This window comes from Pinus tabuliformis, chromosome Q, assembly GCF_031772625.1.
Source record: "Pinus tabuliformis cultivar Carrire ecotype Pingquan chromosome Q, CPIR1, whole genome shotgun sequence".
In the NCBI taxonomy this organism is placed as follows: domain Eukaryota; kingdom Viridiplantae; phylum Streptophyta; class Pinopsida; order Pinales; family Pinaceae; genus Pinus; species Pinus tabuliformis.
In genome coordinates this window covers 639,259,293-639,280,403 of record NC_142296.1, presented here as the reverse complement: position 1 = coordinate 639,280,403, position 21,111 = coordinate 639,259,293, and the positions used below count along the sequence as shown (strand labels likewise).

At 39.7% G+C, this 21,111-nt stretch overlaps 1 protein-coding gene across 2 annotated transcripts; it reads right to left on the bottom strand.

Annotated features, from left to right (window-relative positions):
- Nucleotides 1-11,862: 11,862 nt before the first annotated feature.
- LOC149221090 (glycylpeptide N-tetradecanoyltransferase 1-like) lies at nt 11,863-14,205 on the bottom strand. 2 transcript variants are annotated; one of them, XM_089384993.1, is made up of 2 exons: nt 13,839-14,205; nt 11,863-13,718 (listed from the first exon to the last, which is right to left on the bottom strand). In XM_089384993.1, exon 2 carries the CDS (start codon nt 13,615-13,617, stop codon nt 12,325-12,327), a length of 1,293 nt encoding a protein of 430 aa, XP_089241119.1. In that variant the 5' UTR covers nt 13,618-13,718; nt 13,839-14,205; the 3' UTR covers nt 11,863-12,324. The 2 variants fall into 2 exon arrangements, with proteins under 2 accessions (XP_089241119.1, XP_089241120.1); XM_089384994.1 differs by having other exon boundaries at nt 11,863-13,637.
- Nucleotides 14,206-21,111: the final 6,906 nt, after the last annotated feature.

Sequence of the window (21,111 nt, the reverse complement as noted above, 5' to 3'; positions counted from 1 at the left end):
GGCAGCTGCTTGGCCCAAACCAGCAAACTTATCCACCCAATTCTTACAAGTCATACAGTTTTGCACTGCACAATCGACTTGCGCAGAAACCCCAAGTTCTTCGCCCCAAAATAGAACCAACAAAGTTTCCCAAGTCACTTGGTTCGCTAGGCAAGCCCCACCTTGCTTGCGCCCTTCTCTGTTTCCTTTTCTACAATGTGTGACCTCCCTGTGTTTTTGCGATATCACAAATTTTCACACCCTACAGTATCGCAAACTTGCCCAACTTTGTGATATTATAGACTTGTCTAGGTGACTTGTTCTTTGATTTCTTGGCTCTGCCCTTGGTCGAACTCCTCTTTGATTTATACACGCCCTTGCCGAATTGTTTAAGTGGGTCGATGCCCCGTCCTTTGCTTAGGCCGACCTTCAAGTTTTGTGGACGCCCCTTCATGGTTGGGCGTGCCCCTAAACTAACTTGCCTATGGGCATGTTGATCCAAGTGGATATTGGTGGCCACCTGCCAAGTCCACTTGGACCCCCACCATTGTTTCTTTCAGCTTTTCAGTTTCCTTAATTGTAGCATAGTTTACTATTTTTAGCAGTTTTTCGGGTCCTGAATTTTCGACGTCGTTTTAAGGCCCTAAACGACGTTTTTTGGGAAAACTAGGAGCAACATGGGTCCATTGGTTGCTCTTCCCAAAGTTGTATTTCTCGGATAGATCTTTCTAACGAGACACTGTGCGCGTCAAACGAAGATCATATGCCAAAGTTATGACCCCGGGAAGTTGAGGTACCAATTTACCCAAACGAGGCCCACAGTTTGGCGTTTCATCCTCTAGGGTTAGGGTTTTGGCTGTTTAGGGTTTTCCATTGTTTCTCAACAATAAATAGCCTTTGAATCTCATTGTAACACAGTTCAGAGGCATGTAGCCGCCACATCTCTTCTCAGAGATAAGCTACCATCGCCCTAGCTAATTTATTTCCATTTCTGTTTGTAAGTATATTTCAGTGTTTTACATTAATGAAATGAAGTATTATTTCCGCTGCATCTTTGTGTATATGGTTATCTCTATATTTTGTTGCATTTCTGTTTAAATCCGGATCAGTGGTATCAGAGCGGTCTGCTTTTTTTCTCTGTTTTTCTTTGCATGTCGGGATATAAGGAGTTAGGGCTTGAACTAGTCGAACCATTGCAAGACCAACGTCGCAAATTCTGACGGCCTCCCATGGTGAATGAAAAGAAAGACAAGGGGGCAGGAGATCCTATCAAAATATTGCTCGAAGAAGCCCTCGAGCGACAAAGGAACGCGATGATGGACAACTTTGCCCAGATCCTTCAACGGCTACCCAGGGGCAACACATCGACTTCCAACAGTTACTCTGGAAACACCACACCATTTAAGGTACAAGTTAATTTTGAAATCCCCATATTCGAGGGTCAGATAGATGCAGATGTCGTCGATAAATGGTTAAATCTACTAGAGGGTTATTTTTTTGTTCATGATTTTTCCAGTCAGGAAAAGATTATTTTCACTCTTCTCAAAGCAGCCCCCCACGTCAAGGACTGGTGAGAAACCTACTGCGAGCATAAGGATGAAAGTACAAGCTCACTATTTTCGGCTGCACCCACTTTGACTTCATTCCGAGATGCCATCAAGGAGCAGTACTACCCTGTCGGAAGCTATGACGATCAATATATAAAATGGACCACGCTGTGGCAAGGAAGGGACCAAGACGTGCCGAAGTTCACCAATATTTTCCATACCCGTCGCACAAAGTTGGGTATCAAGGATTCGGAGCAGCGTTTGGTACTCAAATACCGTGGCTGCCTGTGCAAGTACATCCAGGAAGAAATAGAATTCCTAAACATCTCCTTGCTCAGCACTACATACTAATACGTTATCAGGGTCGAGCAGAAGTTTAAACAGAAGAAGCGAGACTTTGGATCTGCGACTTCGAAGCAAGGGAAAGATGCCCCCAAACCGCAGAACAAAGGACAAAGCCAAGGCAGGGCGGCCCAAGACAACCCGCCAAAGCTGCAAACAAAGAACAGTGTCGCGAAGCCGAAAAAGGACACGGGAAAGTGGTGTGAGTTCCATAAGAGCTCCACTCACAACACGAGTGTCGGGCCAAGTAGTCACTGGTGGCTGAACTAAAGGTTTCAAAATCGGATGTAGGTTCCGACTCTGAGTCAGAAACTGACAAGGGGAATGACAAAGGGACGCAGATTATCGATGTGGAGCCCAACACCACCGTTGCCACCACAAAGATCCAGAAGAAGGAACTCGAAGATCCAGAAGGAGGAGGAGCATCTCTTCCACTCCCATATGTGGGTAAAGGGCTCCCCGCTACAGTTCATTGTCGACAGCAGGAGCCCAAAGAACCTCATTTTGGCAGAAGTCGTGAAGTGGCTGGGCTTACCGACCACAGCACATCCACAACCGTACACCATCGGTGGCTTCACCAAGGACGGGATCTTCGCGTAAGCCAGCTGTATCGTCTTCCATACAACATCAAGCTCTTCACGGATGAGGTATTGTGTGACATTGCTCCCCTTGAAGTTTGTGATGTATTACTAGGACAACCATACTTGTGGAAGCGACATGCTGTGTATGAATCAAGGCCCCGTGCTATTATTGTTACTTTGGGAACTAAGTTGTACAGGATACCAGAGGTAGCACCGCCTACCGCCATCTCTTTGATTACTGCAAAACAATGCAGTAAGCTTGTTTCCAAAACCGGGAAATTTGTTTTCCTGATGATACACCCTCAAGGAAAGAAGAAGACGGTGGCCATGACCTCCAGACAGGGCCCCTCCGCACGACAACTACAGATGGACAAGGTCGTGGAGGAGTACGAGGACATCTTCACCTCCCCCGCATGGTTTCCTCTGCACTATCAAGTCAAGCACTCCATCGATCTGACCCCAGGTGCACCGCTGCCTAATGGACCAATCTATCAGTACTCCATTCTGGAGAATGATGAAATCAAGAGGCAGATTCAGGAGCTGTTGTAGAAAGGTCACATCCGTCCAAGTTCATCGCCCTGTGGGAGCCCGATCATGTTGGTACAAAAGAAGGATGGGACTTGGAGACTCTGTATTGACTATCGGGCGCTGAACAAGATCACTGTCCATAATAGGTACCCGATCCCATGGATTGATGACCTCTTGGACCAACTGAAGGGGGCAAAATATTTCAGCAAGATCGATTTGAAGTCAGGATATCACCAGGTACCAATCGAACCCTCTGATGTGTGGAAGACTGCCTTCAAATCCAAGGAGGGCCTGTTCGAATGGTTGGTGATGCCTTTCGGATTGACGAATGCTCCTGCAACCTTCATGAGGCTAATGGATGACATCTTGCGGCCATTCACCAACTCATTTGTAGTGGTATACTTGGATGACATCCTGATCTTCAGCCAGAGTTGGGAAGAACACCTCCACCACATCCGACAAGTTCTCCAAACATTGCGGCAACACAAATTATGTGCCAATTTGGAGAAATGCACTTTTGGCATGACCCAGGTTCAGTATCTGGGATACATTATTGATGAACAAGGGGTGCATGTGGATCCATCCAAGATCCAAGTCATTCGAGATTGGCCATCTCCAACCACTCCGACAGAGCTCCGCAGCTTTCTAGGTCTTGCCAACTTCTACTGCAGGTTCGTGTTGGGATTTTCTCATGTCACTTGGCCCTTGAGTCAAGTCACCAAGGGAGGAGCGAAAGCAAAATTCTTTTGGTCTGAATCTCCACAAAGGGCATTCACATAGTTGAAAGATTGCCTCTACACGGCACCCGTGCTCGCATTACCAGACTTGCAACAACCATTTGAAGTCGAGACAGATGCCTTTGACTATGCTATTAGGGCAGTCCTTACTCAACAGAGGGCATCCAGTGGCATATCACAGTGAGACACTTTCAGACACAGTGCGGAATTTAAGTTGAAAAAGAGATGTATTCCATTGTGCAGGCCTGCCGACAATGGAAGCATTACATTTTGGGGAAGGGAACAGTCATCCACACAGACCACTGACCCCTGCAGTTCATACAAACCGAAGGAAAATTGCCGCCATCAGAAGTGGTCCACATACCTGCAACCATTCCATTTGAATATCAAATATAAGAAGGGTAGCACCAATAATGTTGCAGATTGCCTCAGTCGACCACCAATCATGGTGTTAACCACTGTGCTCAACTCTTGTGGGCACGAGACTTCTGATTGGCCACTTCTCTACAAAAGCGACCCAAAATTCGGCCACACATACCAGACACTCTTGGAGGATCAGCATGTTCCAGATTTTCACCTCCAAGATGCCCTGTTATGCCACCTAGGTCACCTTTGTGTTCCTTCAAGCGAGCATGCCAAGATGATTTGGGAAGCACACTACAGTCAGGCTGCTGGACATTTCGGGGTCGAGAAAACGGTGGCAGTACTGTAGAAGTATTTCTATTGGCCGAATCTTCGACATGATGTTGGTAAGTACATCAGATCATGCACTGCCTGCGCCATTGCCAAACCGACCATCAAGAAGCAAAGCCTCTATACCCTGTTGCGTACTCCTAGTCAACCTTGGGAATCCATCTCCATGGATTACATGTCAAGTCTTCCTTCCACTAAGCATGGAAACGATTGTGTTTTTGTGGTCGTCGACAGGTTCTCGAAGATGGCCATTATGGCCGCCTGCAAGAAGAATATCACAACAAAAGGCACTGCTAAATTCTTCTTTGAACGAGTGTGGGTACACTTTGGGATCCCACAGTCTATCATCTCAGATCGGGACAACATGTTCCTCAGTACATTTTGGTCTAGTCTCTGGTCGATGCTCGACACCAAACTCACTAAGTCCACAGCCTTCCATCCTCAAACTGATCATCAGACAGAGGTTGTCAACAGGATGATCATAAACATTCTATGCATGTACAACTCAAAGCATCCACGTAGATGGGACGAGAGCCTCCCCTATGTTCAACATAGCTACAACCGAGCTCTCCACAGCTCGACTGGCCACAGCTCTTTTCAAGTGGGCTTGGGGCTCCAACCATTATGTCCCATTGATGTGGCCATGCCATTTGCAGCTACTCACGCAGATTCGGCGCATGTCTAATCCGAAACAGACAAGGCAAATAGCTTCATTGAGCACATCCAACATATTCGCCAGCAAGTCCATGACATTCTAGAGAAATCAAATGCCAAGTACAAGCATCGACATGATCAACATCGGGTGCCACACAAGTTTCAGGTGGGGGTCAAAGTCTGGTTGCATTTGCAAAAGGAACACCTTACTCAAGCCTATCGGAAACTCAAAGCACTCTGATATGGTCCTTACATCATTACCAAGGCTGTGGGAGACAATGCATTTGAGCTCAGCATTCCCCCATTCCTTGGCCTACACCCAGTGTTCAATGTGGACCACCTTGGCCATACTTTCCACCATTACTAGACACATCTGACATTGCAGAACAGCTCACACCCACAGAGTTAAATCCAGATTGCGTGGAACACGCTGCAACTGATCGGATCATGGACACAGATCAAGCAAACTCGCCAGTAGAATATCCAATGTATCGAGTTGTCAAAGCAAGCCAACTCCTTCACCAGGGACCAAGTTCAGCAGAAGTTTTCTCATCTCATAGAAGAACTCAACGCAATGGGGACCATTGCTTCCTAAGGGGGGAGGAATGATCCAGGTGGATATTGGTGGCCACCTGCCAAGTCCACTTGGACCCCCACCATTGTTTCTTTCAGCTTTTCAGTTTCCTTAATTGTAGCACAGTTTACTTTTTTTAGCAGTTTTTCAGGTCCTAAACTACCAGAGCCGTTTTGAGACCCTAAACGACGTTTTTTGGGAAAACTGAGAGCAACATGGGTCCATGGACCGATGTTGCTCTTCCCAAAGTTGTAGCTCTCGGATAAATCTTTTTAACAAGATATTGTGCGCGTCAAACAAAGATCGTATGCCAAAGTTACGACCCCGAAAAGTTGATGTACCAATTTACCCAAACGAGGCCCACAATTTGGCGTTTCATCTTCTAGGGTTAGGTTTTTAGCTATTTAGGGTTTTCCATTGTTTCTCAACAATAAATAGGCCTTTGAGCCTCATTGTAACACAGTTCAGAGGCATGTAGCTGCCACATCTCCTCAGAGATAAGCTACCATCGCCCTAGCTGGTTTATTTCCATTTCTGTTTGTAAGCATATTTCAGTATTTTACATTAATGAAATGAAATATTATTTCCACTGCATCTTTGTGTATATGTTTATCTCTGTATTTTGTTGCGTTCTTGTTTAAATCCAGATCATGTGTGGGCACCCCTTTTATCAGCAGGCGCGCCCCTGCCTAAGCGCTCTGCTTGCCTTGTCACACACACTATCTCTGCGTGGTCGCTCACTTGTTCCTCACGTCACGTTGTTGCCCGTTCATTCACCCATTACACCCACTTGTTGCCTTGCCATTGCATCGCCCCTGCCTACCTGATGCCTTGGTGCCCGGGCACCCCTTGGTGTGGGTGCGCCCGTGGGCACGGGTCCACCAAGTCACTGCGTCCGTGTTATTATGTGTGTGCTCCTCGCTATGGGAGGGTGCTCTCCTCACAATGCCCTTCATTTTTCTACGTGGGCAGGCACGCTCCTGTATTTAACATTATTTACTTCATATACAAAATGAATTTATTTTACAAAGTGCATAAAAATATAAGTATTTTTGAAAAAAAATTGGAATATTTTTTAGACAAAAAGTGTTACAACAGAAACTACACCCAAAAAGGGAGCTTTCCATAATAAAGCCTCAGATAACCTCCAAGTGTGAACACCAAGTGAAGTAAGGCACTCAATATATTAACCTAACGTAATAAAATGGATTAAGTTAAACATTGAATAGTTAAATCGACCTCAACATGTATGCACAAAGGTTAATGCTCAAATAAAGCCATAGTCCAACCTCGTAATAGTCACCAATGGATTAAATCAACATGAATATGTGTGTTATTGTGGGGCAGTGCACTCCAACAACTCCAACAAGTTTTGTACCATGGAAGAATTACGTGCCTCCTAGCAAATACTACACCTTGATAATAACACTAACAAAATAGAAGCTCCACCTAGATTTGAACCTATGGCACACCACCAAAGGATGATAATATGATTAATACCCCACCAACACTTGGGAAAAGGTTTGATCACCAAAGACATGCAATACCTCCCCACTCTAACTCTAACTTGGGAAAAAAACACCCAAACAATCTAACATCATCAAACATATTTCCACCGCGGTGATGTTTAGCAAATGTTACAGTGTCAAGTCATATCACCTAGGGAAATCCCACCAAGACAAAGTGCACTACCACAACACATCCATCATCTAACCATATCAGCATCATCAGAGAATAAGACAATAAAAAGGCTAATCCAACCAATCATCAAGTATGCCCCCACCACACATCAAATACAAAAGGGCCATGTAACACCACTCCTAGTGACAAACCAACAATACTAACATCAACACACCCAACTACTAGGAAACTCCAACAATATCATGAACATGTTCCTCCTAACATCATCTTCATCTAACCCCTTGGGGTCCAAAACAATCATCTAATAACATGATGTAGCACATCCCAGATAACCAAGTATACCACAACCACAACATAACAAGATAACATGTTTCCAATATACCAGTGAATATGCAATCAAGGGGTGATTAACAAGACAAGCACATGTGAAAAGATCACTAAGCCAACAACAACAATCATACAACCAAGGAGAAGAGAGTCTCCTCAAACCAAAGAACTTCATTAAATGATCAAATGCCAAGAAGAGAATGGTTTCCATGAAGACGAATCCCCCAAAGTCAGTCCAATGCTTCAAGATACCAGATGTAAATTTCTACCAATGTGATGAAAATCATGATGTGGTACCTCATACAATATGAATTGGTGTAACACCTTGTAAAGAAAAGGAAATCCAATAGAGATCCAATCAAAATCAAAAACGTGATCAGAAATTTGGATTTAAAGCACTCAAAGGTCTTAGATTATGTTATAAAACAGGTGGAACTGAAAAGTTTTGAAAAGAGAGACTGGATTCCTCTGCCACAGGGTTGTCAAAGTTGAATTCGGATGAAATCTCAAAGGGCAATACAGGGAAAGTTGGCGGGTGTGAAGGCAAGGGGAGCAACTGATAAAGAAAAATGAGCATGGCCAAATAATTTTGTCTTGCTAGTTAGGCTTGGGAAAGACCTCCTCTATGAGGCAGAGGAAAGTAATGATTTTGGCCCTTGTAGTAGTCTTCAATGCGAGTATTGACAGGTTTGACTCAAGGAGGTTTGGAACTTAGTATAATTAAGTTAAATTAAAACAAATGGAATGTAAACAATGTGATAAACCAACTGGAAGAGGAGTCTTCCAAGACACTAACGAAGGTCTACAGTCTTCTCTTTGACTTTCGGCATGTGAAAATAAATAGAAGATGACTAGCATACTTGTGGCAACCAAAAGAAAAGGGTACAGATCCGGGACAAGAATGAGGTCATTCTCAGAAAACAAAACGAAATTCTTACCTGTTTTTTTGTCATAGTTAATTATGCTTTCTACCTGGGCATTCAATTCTGCTACGGCAAACAGAAGCATGTTTGTACTCAGAGGTGCTTTTACGGAATGAAAACTCCTTGAATTAATGAGTTCTCCCGATCGTGTACTTTCAATTCTCGACTCTTTTGCTGAGTTTCCAATATGACATGCTTCGTCTAGATTGCTTCGTGTACTGTTGTGGAGTAGGTACGATGTTGGTGCTAACATCAATGAGGTCATTCTCAGAAAACAAAACGAAATTCTTACCTGTTTTTTTATCATAGTTAATTATGCTTTCTACCTGGGCATTCAATTCTGCTACGGCAAACAGAAGCATGTTTGTACTCAGAGGTGCTTTTACGGAATGAAAACTCCTTGAATTAATGAGTTCTCCCGATCGTGTACTTTCAATTCTCGACTCTTTTGCTGAGTTTCCAATATGACATGCTTCGTCTAGATTGCTTCGTGTACTGTGTGGAGTAGGTACGATGTTGGTGCTAACATCCTTATTCCTAACTCCAGTATGGCATGGCTATCCCTGATTCCAACATTGGTTTTTCCAAATTCTGGTATGATGGTTGATCCAGATTTCAGAAAGAAGTTGGAGTTTGGACATGGCAATGGGGTATGCGAATCAAGAGTACTGGGAAGAGAAGCATGTGATAATGCACAACCCCATCAAGCTGGTGGAGCATATTTGCTTGTTTAGTTGACTTTGATCATTTTCTGGTTGTTAAACGTTCGAGTTATATATTTTGTAAAGTGGTTGGTTTTTGGAACATGAGTATAGATCCCCTAGTTTTATGTTGTTTTCTATAGTAAGAATCAAAAGCTTTCGAGGAATTTAGTTTTGTCAGCCATGTCACAAGAGTTGCAAAATGACTACCCTGTATGACAGGATTTGAGGTCCAGCTTCTAATCTGTAAACTGGTTGCTTTTGGTTCAGGTACACATCCAATCTTATAGTATTAATCTCTTTACTGGAAAATGAAAGCATGACGAAATTCAAAATCCTTTAACAGAATACCTTTAAAAGTTGGGGTACCACAATTGTTTGACACAACTTCAACTTCATGCGGGAGTGAAAATGCCATAGCCAGACTCTATCTACATGTAGAAATAAAGCTTAAAATAAAACAAGATGCTATACCACATTTGGCTTCTTGGACCTAACGATTCGAATATATAACCTCCTCCGAATAAGTCTCCAAAAATCTTGATAAGCAATGTCATATACAGAATCAGTGTTCCACGGGGATATATCCCCAGAGTGGTGGGCATACCCCATGTTTCCTCCCATACTCCACAGGTGAGGGGGCACTTGGGGAAATGTTTCCCCACATCCCCCTTTGGGGGAAGCTAGAGAGAAAATGCATGGGTAAATGTTTCCTCAATGGGTAGGACAAGTTCCCCCAAAAGAGGGGCACTTTGACACCCTCCACCCAGAACCATTAACTGTTTCAGGATGTCTGAAAGTGGTTCCAACTTCATATAGAGAAAGTAGAATTTCATATCCCATTCAGAATTCAGCAGACTTAACAATTTTCAAGATTTTGGAATTGGGAGGATTATAGTCTTTTCACTGGATTACACAATCATGAATTTGCATGGAATGAACTGTTGGTATTTGGATTTTAGCATTATTATTTTTATTTTTATAATTTTTAGAGATGGGAACCCCTACGCTAGGGACCCTGACATTGCCCTGAATTTCCCTAAAATTTGAGGGTATTCCTACACATCCCATGTGTATCTTCAGATTCTGGTGCTCCCTATCCCAAAAACTTGGTGGAACATAGTACAAAACTCTCAATTTCATAACTTGATATTCTGAAACCTATTGAGACTTGCACAATTTGTCTTGGCTTTTAACCAAATTGGGCAGACTCGGCTCAGACTTGGGAAAAACTACGGAGTTGACTCAATAAATGAAAAAACTAAAAAACACTCGTGTGTGTGGGAGAGAGTTTATGATGTCCAAATAATGCAAATTTTCAAACTGATTTGTTTCAAAATACATAGATGAGATTGATTGAATACTACAAAACACCATGGAATCTGGACAGGTGAGAGGTCTAATGGCTGTCTGCAATCAAGTCCGTAGAGAGCTTTACTAGTCGTCTGTTTTTTTAACTTTTCTGAACCATTTATAGACAGATGCCCGAGCCTGACTCGTGCATTTGACTTGGGATTCTGAGTCATACTCGCAAAACAAAATCACAACTCCAAATACTATACAAATTACAAATTCACAAATTAACCTCTCTGCAATACAAAAGAAATGAGCACTTGCAGACATATAGAAAATACCATGCTACATATCGAAAATATGCAAAAATATTCTTCTGAATTCTTACAGTCATTAAATTAATCGGCCATGAACCTAACCTTATTAAGGCATGTTTAATCAGCTAATACAACCATAATGATGAAATAGATCTATAACATAATATGATTCTAGATGATGAAACAAATCTATTACAGAATATGTTTCTAGTACAATGAACTATAGTTTCCACATTATCTTCAGATCGGATGAGGCCAGGTGGATGTCCTGATTTTGGTGGAATAACTACCCTTAAGACCTGGCACCTAAGCAGAAGAAAGTCTGCTCTACGCAGCCCAGCCCCTCGGGGCATGTTTCTCAAGGCACTTCCACCAAAAAAGAATTAACCTGGTTATTTTTATTATTCATACAAACAAATGGCTTCCTGGACGATGAAAGATGATCAATCATTGCAAGGCCTCTTAGAGACAAGACAAACATAATAATGAATAAATTTGAAATCTAAATTAAAATGAAAGAATTCATTTTGTCTCTGCAGGAAGGAACCATAACAGTTCAAGAATTTAGAGTTGGAGACTTGGCTTCAGATTCAGCAAGTTCCCTTTTTAATAGTCATGAAGATGATGTTTCTCTGTTTTTCTTATAAAAATAGATTAACAGTGCTATGAAAGGATCAATAGGACCTAGTATTCAAGATAAGTTTTGTGATGCTTTGATGTTTTAACTTTATCTGAGAGACTATGCTCAAGGACTGTAATAAGCAGTATCTACGACAGGCTGTTGACAGCATTACCTTTTTTTTTTAACCTGAAAGGCCAGGGTCAATGTATATTTTGATTTCCTATAAGAAATATCAAATATAAAGCTTTTTCTTCCATGGAAGAAAATAGATATAAAAAATTCATTTTTTATGTATACAACTGCAATTCTGTAAGCAACAAGGAGAGGCGTCTAAGATCACCTTCATTGACTGCAATTGTCTCAACTCAGTAGTGATCGACAAAGCATTCACAAGATTCTGACGTCACTAAAAGCTACCAAGTCATACTACCTGTTACTTGAATATAGCAAATCTCTGCTTGAACAATCCGCAAGCCATTACAAATATGAAATATACAGTATGCCTGGAAATAATTTATCCGATCAAAAATTGATTACAAACAAGAATATTAATATGACAGAACATGATCAAAAGGGAATCCCAAAAGATGGCAAGGTGGTTAGCCGAATCTGCAATTTCCATACAACGAAATTACTTGTCTGAGCTCCCAAGCTGTTTGCATATCCAAAAATATCTGAAAACAAATACTAAAATATAGGTAACTGGGTGAACATGACCTTGGATGACTTTACGAGGTGAAAAATATTATCAGACGTGGAGACTACTATAAATTCAGCAAACAAACAAGATCTATAAGTACATCAAAATTAGACTGTTTCCTTGACGTGCCATTATTTGCATCCAAGATTAACAAAGAACCTGACACTATAAAAGAACCAGTCCTAATTGAGAGGGTTTAAGGGCATCTTTGATGCGATAATTGTAGAGATAATAATGAAGCTGTCCATCCCCAGGCCCAAACTTCAGGTCCTTCAAAAATGACTCATTCTGCATGATGTCCAGAGCATTAAACACATCATAATCTTTCTTCTTTGCCACAATGAGAACGTCATTCATCAACTGTAGCAGAGGTGTCCGGGTTGAAACGTTATAATAGGAGTAAGCAGCCTTCAGCATGGAGTAGTTGGCATTGCCAAGAATAGAGGAGGGCAGAGTGTAGAAGCTGCAGAAGTCTGTAATCTCATGAGTGTCAGGGTTTTCGACCACATAGCTATCAATCACATCTTCAGTAGGAACCAGCCAGTGCTCCACATCATCTTCATTGAAATCCGGAGCCACAACAAACTTGGACAAGTAATTATGTAGAAGCCTTGTGACTGCAGGGACATCGTGCCTTTCCATTGCCCTGAAACCAGGAGTCACAGTAGTCTCTGGCAACCGATATAATTTGATAGTCCTGCTCATAGTCATCCGAGCTCCAAGCCTAGAGAATCCAACCTCGATGAGCTTCTTAGGATTCAAGGACCTGTGCCAATATTGGCAAGTGGCAATCGGAGTGGGGAGGACAACCCCTGCAGTGTAGGCAGCTTGCCATATGTTCTCCAAATGCACCCTCCTGGTAACCTCCTTGATCAGAACAGGGGCAAGCCTCTTGGACCGAAGCTTCTTGTGGACACATAGGAAATTGATCTCTGCCATCAGAACGGACCGATCTCGAACCCTGATCTTGGCAGGGACCCCAGTGATGAAAGCCACCAGCTTCCTGGTGCTCTTAACCCGAACACCAATATGCCAACTCTTGAAATAACCAGGAGGCCTGAGAGCCCATCTTAAGAACTCCTTGGAGTAATCAAATCTAAACATGTTCTCATCATCCTCCACATAGTTATTAGTCAGGAGATTGTAAATCTCTATAGAGGTCTCGTCCTTGTTAATATCACAAGTACACCACTCATACTGGCTTGGCAGATTATAAGGCTCCTGCCTAACCTCAGACAAGGGGGTCGGATCCTCGATTGGGCCTTCAGGCAAATCATGATTCTGGACGTCCTTGAATTGGCCTACTGGTTGTGTTTCCCAAAATGTGTGCTTTTTCCCCAAAGAAAGAACATTCTGTGCCTTCCTGCTAAGACTTTCAATGGACCCATTAATCTCAACGGGCAAATTCTCTTCTGGGCTTTCCCCAGGAGATCCAGGAGAAGATTTGCTGCCTACCATATCGATCGGCGATCCAACAACTGTTCAAATGGTTATTGAAAATAGAGGAAAAAAAATAACTGGTGCCATCAGGCAAAATGAAGACCTCTATAAATTCAATGCTATCATAGGAGAACCCATCAATCAAAATGCCAAAAAACAGAAGGATCCAATAAGAAAAACCACACGAAAACGAAAACGGCAATCCCACAACAAAACTCTGAATAAAATCATCAACTTACAGGCTTTTTCGCACTCGTTTTCGATGTTGCCCTTGCCCCCAGTTTGTGGCTCTTGACCGTCTCCAACTGCCCTACCAAAGCCAGGCCAGCGAGTCTAGCTAATAAAAGCCGGCCCAAGAAGACTGGCTGGGAAGGAGAATAACCTTTTCTTTTCTATGGGCGAAGTTTCATGGCATTCACAAGCGATGTTCGTATCTGATTCCTTGCCGAGCGAATGCAAACTGGAAGAATGTTCACATGATCCGTACGCAACAAATAAATGTTACGGTGAGAGCCTTGCCAGGCCCTTCAAAAACGAAAGGGTCAAGGGCATTCTTCCCCTCTTTGGGAGGGATTGACATAAGGCTTGTGATCCTCACGCCCTAAATGCTTAGATGACAACTTTTGCATGGGCCATCCATGGAATATAATCACTTTTTTTTAATGGTTTTTTAGGTTTGTTTTTCATCTCACATTGTTGTGTTGTGTTGGGAGAGGGAAGCTTTAAAATGGGCCCTATCTTGACTTTTCATATTTATTTATTTTTATTTTTTTCAATTATAATTTAACAAAAAATTTATCACAAAAATAAAATAACTAATAAAATATTGAATAAAGACTACATAGTAGTTAGTACCTACCGCTTAGTTTAAATACAAGTTGTCTTTAATGCGATTTTTGGAAGTTTTTGCAATTATTTTTTCTGGTCTAATTTCTCTAAAATCCACCAGGAATTTATTGAAATCACAAGCTTGATGGGTAACCCCTGCACAATCGAAATGCCTTAGGGGTTTTTCAAAGTAAAAAACCACTTTAAATAACATAAATTAAGATTTCACCTCAAAAATAATAAAGACAATGATTTCATCACAAAAATAAAACAACTAATAAAAGATTGTATTGATGAATGGTGTCACCCTAAAGTAAGAAATATGATTAACCAATATTGTTTATATTAACATATATATACAATTTAATAGATGTGTTTTTATATATGTGTGTGTTTTATTTTTTATTAATATATATAATTTTTATAATTAAATTTATTAAAACATTTTTTAATATAATAATAAGTCATCTTAAATGAAGAAAAAACTAGGAGTTGTCTATAATGCGACTTTTTGGAGATTCCGGTGACGGAATCCGGCGGGAGAAATTGAGGTTAAATCTTGATTTGTTGCAGTTAAAATGATTTTTTAACTGCATATTTGGATTCAACACCCTGAAAAACCCCTGGGACGCTTTCATTGTGCAGAAACTAGCTATCAAACTTGCGATTCCAATAAATTCCTGCCGGATTTGGACCGAAAAAACCCGCCGGAAAAGCTTTCAAAAAGTCGCGTTATAGACAACTGCAAAAAACTATAATTCATGAAAAAAAAAATGAAATAAAACTAAAAACAAAAAAATAGTAACTCTAGAAATGGAAGTTACTAAACAGCCCATAAGAAGACATCAACCAATCACCTTACAAATAAATAAAATTAAATAATAATAAAAATAACAAATAATAATTCTCAATGTTCAACTATGATAAGCCCCAGAAATTTTTGGTCAAAGACAAACTAATACAGAGTAATATGATAAATAATAATAATAATAATAATAATTTGGATATTTTTTTTCCAATAATATGATTAGAGTTTGGTTTAATAGTTATAACAATTTCTGTATTCAAGCTCGTGTGATCCATAATGAGTTAAACAAAGTCTTTCGGTAGAAATCACATGAGAGAATTTTTTGGCCGACACGTTTCGAACCAACAAGTGTGGTCCTCGTGTGATCCATAATGAGTTAAACAAAGTCTTTCGGTAGAAATCACATGAGAGAATTTTTTGGCCGACACGTTTCGAACCAACAAGTGTGGTTCATCATCAAGACCAGATGAAGAGGCATACCATGGCAAAGGGTTAAATAGAGAGCAATGTAGAGACATAATTTCAAGTAACGGCTATATTTGAACAATAATGTCTAAATTATAATATTAATAACAATAATGTTTAAATTTTAATATTAAATTATAATTTAAACATTATTGTTCAAATATAGCCGTTACTTGAAATTATGTCTCTACATTGCTCTCTATTTAAGCCTTTGCCATGGTATGCCTCTTCATGATGAACCACACTTGTTGGTTCGAAACGCTTCAGCCAAAAATTCTCTCATGTGATTTCTACCGAAAGACTTTGTTTAGTTACAACAATGTTGCTCATGGGGTAGCTTAATTGGCAATGGTCGTGTTATCAAGTATTATGTAAACTATGAGATTCAATGTTCAAATCCTTCGTAGGTCAAACCAACCAAAAAAAAAGTAGTTATAGCAGTATGGCAAATATATATGCAATATGATTAAGATTTTCTTTATATTTGTATTTAATGAGACCGATCTCAAGTTGCATAGATATTATATAGGAAAAGCATTAAATAATTTAGGTGGTCATTTGATCCATCTATTACCTTAGAAATGGTCCTAATTTTGGCATTTAAGGAGTCCTCAAGTTGCATAAATGTTTTGTAACAAAAGCATTAAGTGATCCACATGGCCATTTAACTTCTCCATTGTCTCAAAAATGGTCCTTATTTTCACAAACTTAAACTTGAGATGCAATTTTCCAACTGTTCTCATTATTTTGGGGGGCTAAAAACAATATAGATAGTTCTCTAGATGCATTTCCTAGCAAAGGGTTCATCAATACATTTGTAGCGAGTTCTCGCATTAAGAAACCGTAGTTTGTACATGAAAGTCATGTCTCAAGGAAAGTGATGTTCTAACTCAACATGTCAAGCACACCTTTTGTTTGGCATGTTGGGTTCTAGCTTTAGGGCTTTTACACACTATAATTTATGCTTCGTATTGTAATAAAAGGTGCTTTCTTCCTCCTTTTTAAGGGATTTTTTCAAATGAGCATAGTCATTACATAACTTCTCATAAATAAGTTCCCACCATTCCAACCACCAAGTATTTAGATTCACATTGTAGTGTCTTTGACCATTATATTCATTAACAAAATTTGGTTTTATTGTACACTCTACTTTCAATTATGCATCTCATGTTCTCTCTGCAATATTATGTGTCTTTCACTTTGTTCTCAATCTATCTAGACCTTGAACCATTTTGGAACATGCAGCATAACGCACAAGTAAGTTTATCTAGCATGAGTTCCAAAGGGATTTCTAGTCAAGACCCAATAGTCATATACATGTGAAAGTCAATCTATCAAACATCTCAAGGAATTCATTGATATCCATGTTATGGATAAGGTCATTCATAAGTGTGTTTGTTACACAATCTCTTCAATACCCACTTTTGTAGCTAATGTCATGATCAATGCACTCAAGGATTGTAGCCTAGTGGGTAAAAGTTTGTAGGCCATTATGGAACTCCAACACTTTCAAGATTATGAATCTCTTTCATCCCCAAATGTTACTTAGGAGGGTTGGCCTTTTGTAGCAAGAAAGGCTTAAACACTAAGACACAACCATAGCCTCACATAGCTCTCAACATACAATGTCCCCATGTAGGACCAAAAGCAACATGCAATTTTACCTAATTGCACATTAAAGTGTGCCCTCCTATTCCTATAACTATTAATCATGTGCTAACACATGCAAATAATCCAATTTACTTCTCTTTTGTAACTACATAGAGTTGTAGACCTGGGAAGGTGAATTACCATCTTATAAGTTGAAGACTTTGAATGAGCTCCCCTATTGACTTTGACTTTTAACTCATTCACATAATGGAACCAATGGATGGAATAAGTATACGGTGGTGGTGGTAATGGGGTTAGTGTTTCCCTTTCCACTCCCAAATGAAAATTTTCTTGTGAAATGTTGAGCTCTATTAAATCCTCATATAAAGGGAAATATTCATTTATTGTGTCAATATCATAGCCTAGACTTGGTTGGTCTACTAGGAGTAAAAGTGAAAAAAGATATATACCAAATCTTGATTAATTTTATTTAATTTAGTGTCAATGTGTATACCTTTGAGCATGATGAAGGAAAGGGTGGTGTAGCCATGTCATTGCCATGCATGCTTAATACTTTTGTAACAAGTTGGGGTGTGAATCTAACCCATAGGTTGGCTTGATATATCATGTTGCATTTCTTCCTCTTCTTCATGAGTCATGCTAGAGCTTTCAGGTTTCTTACTAGGTGTTTCCATTTTATTTCTTCGGGTCATCAATTAGTGCTAATAATTCTTCACTATTCCCTTTGAATTCCTTCAAGCTAATTTTTCAAACCAACCTTATGCAAAATTAAAAAAAAAAAAAAAAACTACACACCTTTTTTTCAATTTGTAAGAGCTCGATATTGAATCTATTGTATCTTTGTAACTGTGGATCTTGAATAGCTGAAATCGCGTCTTGCAGTAGCCCTTTCAGTCCTCTTTCTAACCCTGCAAGTATGATAAATATTGGATTCTCCAAGGAAGAGTTATGCCAAATCTCCCACAGTGAGATGATTATAGACTAGTTCAGTAGAGCGAACTTTTACGAAGTGCCACGTGTCACTGTTTCAACCTTAGTACCTGAAACTGATATACAGAAAACTACAAGTCGTCCTCTTTTTGAAACTTCTTACTAAATTTCAATCTGATGCTCAGAACAAAAGTTATGACGATTTTCCCCAGGTCACATGTTTGGAATGTAATTCGGGAGTCTGCAAAAACCCTAACTTCCTTAGATCATATCTCTGAAAATATAACGAGAAAAGCTCTGAAATTCAGACCCGAAGTTCAAAACGATTGTAGCTCAAATGGGTTTTTTTTAGCTTCTAAAATGTTGCAGAAAAAAAGTTATAGTGAAAATGCCACAATGACCTATTTGGAGTAGTGAAACCCTAGAATTCAAAGCTCTGATACCAAATGTTATGAAACCAGCTCACAAAAAGATAGAAAAGATAGATAAATGCCTTCAAAATAAGCATGTTCGAGGTGGCAACCTCCTTTACATTACACAAATGAACAATTCTTGGATGATGTAAATGACAAGACCTCCTTTCTATATATAGGAGTCTAGGGGGTCATAATATAATCAGAGTCGACATAATAATAATAATGTAAGGGCACAATAATAACAATATGGGGACTACATGGGCACAACGATATAATTAGGGGTTTGTACTAATAATAAAAAGGGGTTACACTAATAGACCTAACAGTTGTGATCCTAAATTGATTCACCTTACATTAATATTGTAGCACAGAGCATGATTTACATGACATTCTGGTGAAGACTACAAATCATTAATTACTATGAGCTTGCAGCTACAAGTGGAAAGAAGAAATAACAAAGGAACAACAATTCTAGGCCAAAATCCAACCTCTCAAGGATCTGTCAGTAAAGGAAATTGTATCACCTTGTATAAGAAGTACACCTCACCTAAAGCCTTCAATCCTGAAGATCATCTAGAAGAAGTGCATAACACTTTGACTAGTTCTCTATCAATCCTTGTGAAAAATAGAATCAAGTATACAAGCAAAATAAGCAAAAGAACCTGATATCTTGATTGCATTAAATCAGGATTTTGTGAAGAATTGTTCTACAAATATGAATGCCCGATGAGAAAGCCTTCTTCCCATCATGAATTGGGTAATTTGACACAATGAAGGATGAGACAACTAGGACTATGATGACTCAGAACTTTTCTGAAGTTGTTGCCTCATCTGACTTAAAGAAAGGCTTAAGAGGGAGCCATAAAATCTTTGATGATTGTTCTTGTCTGATGATTCCTAATGAAAGGAATGTCTTGATAACTAAATTTGATATAAGCTGCATGATTATGATTGGATAATTCCAGCACATGGACCATAGGATTAAAAGCAGGTTGCATATAGCTCAATGCTTATGTTTTAAGTAAGCTTACCTTTCAAACATTCAAAGGGAGATGTGATGTTATAATATGATGTCTGATGACTCTTGTTACTTAAGAAGCAGTATGATTGGTTGAATTTGGTGCATACATGAATAAAAGGGTGCTGATAGCTTGATGGATATGCTCCGAACACACATTATTTTCCGATGTTCAAAGGAAGACATGATCTGACAGATAATGATTCCCCAAATTATCTGACTTCCAAACTTTCAAAATAAGTGCACTTGTCAATGCCTACTGGATATTATTGTTATTTCCACCCACTTATGCTTAGAAATAAACAAATATTAATTTAAAGAGAAGGGAGCTCTGAATAGGTTGGAATAGAAAGCTAAATAGGCTTGATTATGGTGAAAAACTACATGGTTAAGTGTCCTTTGAGCCAAGAAGCCTTAAAATGGTGATGTGACCTTCCTGTGAAGTCCTCGTTACTAGGTATAAGTCTCATAGGTGACAATTGATGCCATGTGATTTCATTTCACTATATTCAATGCCACTTCTTCACCCTCTCACCTCATGCAATGAGCACATGAGAAATTGGTCATTATGACCAATGCTCATGCGAGATGAGTCACATTGAATAGCTTTATATTCTAGAAAATTCCCTTGACTCAATGAGTGCATGAAAAATTGTTCATTATGACTAATACTCATGGGAGGTGGGTCGTGCAGAATGACTTAATACTCTTGCAAGCTCATTGTAACCTAATACAATGAATAGATGAGAAATTGGTCCTTATGATTAATGTTGATTGTAGATGAGAGTGCATGAGAAATTGAGCATTATGACTAATGAACATGGGAGATGGGTCCTGCTAAATGACTTAATATTCTAGCCAGTTCCCTTGATGCAATGAATGAGAAATCAATCATTATGACTAATGACTAATGGTCATGGGATATGTGTCATGTTGAATAACTTAATACCCTAGCCAGTTCACCTAATGTAATGAGTGTATGAGAAATTGTGTTGAAAATTGGCAACTAAGGGATGAATTTCCTTGAATAAAATTTCATTTCTGACTATTCTAGAGTAACTTTCTAAATATAGAAAGTCACGTCTATCATTGCAAAAATGACTTTGTTGGTCAAGGTTGTCATTGATGTCAATATGGCATTGTTTGTGATGACAAATATTATTGTCGTACAAGATGGTTCCCTAACCCTAAGCATGAACATGATGCATAACCTAATAATGAATATTGAAGCCCTAGAAACCCTCATAGGCACATGCATGCATAATAATGACAATATGATATTCTAGCCTTGTTGAAGATGCTTATGATGCCCTTAAATCCTTTCCCTAATGAAACCCCAACTATATGACATCCTTGTTCTTGATGAAGAAGCCCCAAAGCCTCATGATAATAATGATTGCTAGATGTCCTAATCCTAAGGCCTATGTCTATATAGA